The sequence below is a fragment of the Chrysochloris asiatica genome, unplaced genomic scaffold (assembly GCF_000296735.1).
Source record: "Chrysochloris asiatica unplaced genomic scaffold, ChrAsi1.0 scaffold00277, whole genome shotgun sequence".
Taxonomy (NCBI): Eukaryota; Metazoa; Chordata; class Mammalia; order Afrosoricida; family Chrysochloridae; genus Chrysochloris; species Chrysochloris asiatica.
The window spans coordinates 1,832,101-1,835,310 of record NW_006408795.1 but is presented as its reverse complement, the minus strand read 5'-3'; the positions used below and the strand labels follow the sequence as shown (position 1 = coordinate 1,835,310).

Sequence of the window (3,210 nt, the reverse complement as noted above, 5' to 3'; positions counted from 1 at the left end):
CTCGATGGCACTTAACAAGATTTGAGATGGAATGAAGTTTAGGATTTATTTAATGTAAAACTGATGATCTGTTCTGCAACCCTTTACTCAAGAAAAAAAAAAGAAAAATCCATTAACATAAGTAAAGTGCCTCACATTTTTATTAGGGTTCCAGCTCATATATGTGTGGAATCCCAAACAAAATGTTTAAACATGCCTCTGTGATCAGTGGATGGCTGCAGGCAAGTTCTTAGTCTCCTTAGAGGAGTCCTGGTGTGGCACTGTGGGTTAATGTACTGGACTGCAAAGTTGGTTTGAACCACAAGGCAGGTGGTTCAAACTTAGCAGCTGCTCCTCGGAAACCCTATACAGGGTCACTATGGGTTGGAACCAACTCAAAAGCACTTTAACAACAATTGTCTCCTTAGGGTGTCTAAAAAAAAAAAAAAAAAAAAAGGCCCAATCAACACAGTGGCTTCCAAGGGGATCTCTGGCCCAGTTAAATTTAAGGCAGAGAGGTGAGCCCAGATTATGAGTACTATGTTTTAGGATTTCCAGAAGATGATCTTGATAGATTTTCTTGAGGGACATAAGATAATCACAAGGGCTTATTAGGAAGAAGTTTTTAAGAAAATAGAAAACTGCATTGGCAAAAAAAAGTTAGAAAAGTTGTACCAAGAAATTGTTTTTCATCACGATAAAGCACCTGCTTATTCTTCCAGGGAAGCCAAGGGCTGTCCTAAGAAAAATTCATTGGGAAATTTTACCACATCAACACGACGGCCCTAATCTTGCCCCTTCACAGTTCTTTTTGCTTCCCAAATTCAAAGAACATTTAAAAGGGCCATAATCTAAGACCTTTGAGGATGCTCAAAGTGCTGTATTAGTGTGGTGTTAATTGAAGACTGTAGATTTCTTCAGGGAAGGGTTAGAGAGGCAGAAACACCACATTGAGAAGTGTATAGACCTAGGAGAAGTATATATTGTGAGACAGTAGCTTTAGATTTTGGTATTTTTGTTGAATAAAAGTTTCTATACTTTTTTATCTACTTTCGTATCCAACCCAAACCAAACCTGCTGCCATTATGCTGATTCTGACTCACAGCAGCCCTGTAGGAAGATAAAGCAAATCTGCTCATAGGGTTTCTGAGAGCACAAATCTTTATGGGGCAAACAGCCTCATCTTTCTCCCACGGGGTGGCTGGCAGATTCAAACCACTGACCTTTATTCGGTTAGCAGCCCAATGCTTAACCCACTGCTTCACCAGAGCATCTTCATATAGACAATGCATAACTGGTATTTCTAAACTCTTGTTTAAGATCCGAGGACAGAACAAGAGTCAGAATACACGTGAAATTTAAATAGCACTGACTTTCCATCTGCTGTAAGGATGCTATACTAGGCCTCACAGGGAGCAGTCAGCCTGGTAACCAGAGGGTGGGTGACATGCGGTCATGGGTTTTGAACAGAGCAAATCTAGGCATCCTTCCTCCTTCACTACCGAGGCATCAGCTTTTTCCTCGGTAACTGTGGTAGCTCTTAAAGGAAGACAAAAAAGTAACAGAAATGCTTCAGGCTAAACTACTCCATTTCTTTACAACTCATATTTAAAGCTTCAGGACCCAAGTTTCAATGTCCAATAGAGGCAACATAAAGACAAGAAAAAGAGACCGCCATGTTGCTCTTTATTGAAAGAAGTGGGAGAGTGGCTTTGAGCTACCTCTTGCACACCCAGCATCAGCCATTCTACCTTTGCTATCTACTTTAGTCTCTGCATACAATGGGTTTAAAGAGAAGGCGTTTTTTTCTAAAAAAGTCAATCTTTGTTCCAAAGGAGAAAACACATATTAATATTTTATTATAAAATACATATAGAGGTATCATTGCTTTATTACATACAGCTTGTAAACAATATATATATATACACACAGGGGGCTTCAAAAAGTTCCTGGAAACATTTATTTTTAAATTCCATTTTTGTAAGAATTTCTTGAAGTTATGAGTATATATACTGTTATCTAAGAAAATCTATCCTGTTTGTTTCGTTGCACCATTGATTTCCGCACCACTGAAACCTAGCTGGGCTCTGACACATTAAATACATCACTTTATGCAGGTACCGGGAATTTTCTACTCATCCTCTTCCGGGCCTCTGACAAAAGCATACCACCCCTCCCCTGTTATATGGATTCTTAAATACACTAGGAAAACAAATGTATTTTCTATAAGTCCATTTCTCTAGCTCTACATGTCCGAAGATGTTTGCGTGGTCATGAATTCAAAAGTTCACCCAATGTTTTCGTTGCTGATTCATAGAGAAACCTAAAATAAAGGGAGGAAAAATCAGATACGAAAAAAAAAAAAAAAGCTAATTTTCCAAATGTACCTTTCCACAAAATACAATCTAAAAAAAAAAAAAAAAAAAAAAAAGAGCTAATTTTCCAAATGTACCTTTCCACAAAATACAATCTAAAAATGTTTTTCAACTAGATGCCCTTAACAAGAAAACTGAGTAACTTGTAATTATTTCACATGTTAGTGGGAATAAAATGCCCTATTGCCCTAGTGTGGTTCTAAGATTGAACTCGGGATATTTCAACACATAGTATAATGGAGAGCACAGTCACTGAGGAAGCCCTGTGTAGATGATGCACATGATCAGTGTCCTGATGTCACCATGATTAGCACAAGTATGGAAGCCTTTCTACTTATTTGGGTCTTCAGTTTCATTCAGCAATGTTTTACAGTTTTCTCTGTACAAATCTTGTACTTCCTTAAATTGATTCCTGTGTACTTTATTACTATGCTCTTATAAGAAATTAAATTATTTTAATTTCTTCTTCAAATGACTCACTGCTACGATGCAGAAATACAACTAAATTTTTATGTGTTGATTTTATATCCTGCCATTTTGTTGAATTCATTTATTAACTTGTTTGTGTAGAGGCTTTAGCGTTTTCTACTTATACGAACTGAGTATAGAGATAGTTTACTAATTATTTTCCAATTTGGATGACTGTTAATTCATTTTCTTGAGTAATGTTATATCTGCCTATACCTCCCTTTACTCTGTTGAACAGAATTGGCAAAAGTGGGAATAGGTGTCTTGTTCCTTCCTGGGTTTTAGGGGAAACATGTTTTTAAATGAACTATAAAAAAACCCAGCATGGAGTAAAATTAGTCAGTTACAAAAGGATAAATATTGTATGAGACCACTATTATATATATAT

At 36.8% G+C, this 3,210-nt stretch overlaps 1 protein-coding gene across 1 annotated transcript in view; it reads right to left on the bottom strand.

The window, feature by feature from the left end:
* Positions 1-2,250: 2,250 nt before the first annotated feature.
* Positions 2,251-3,210, bottom strand: part of NCAPG2 (non-SMC condensin II complex, subunit G2) — a 98,060-nt gene continuing 97,100 nt past the window's right edge. The window contains exon 27 of the mRNA XM_006874430.1: positions 2,251-2,302. Within this exon, the coding sequence (XP_006874492.1) occupies positions 2,251-2,302 (52 nt within the window). The remainder of the gene's footprint in view (positions 2,303-3,210) is intronic.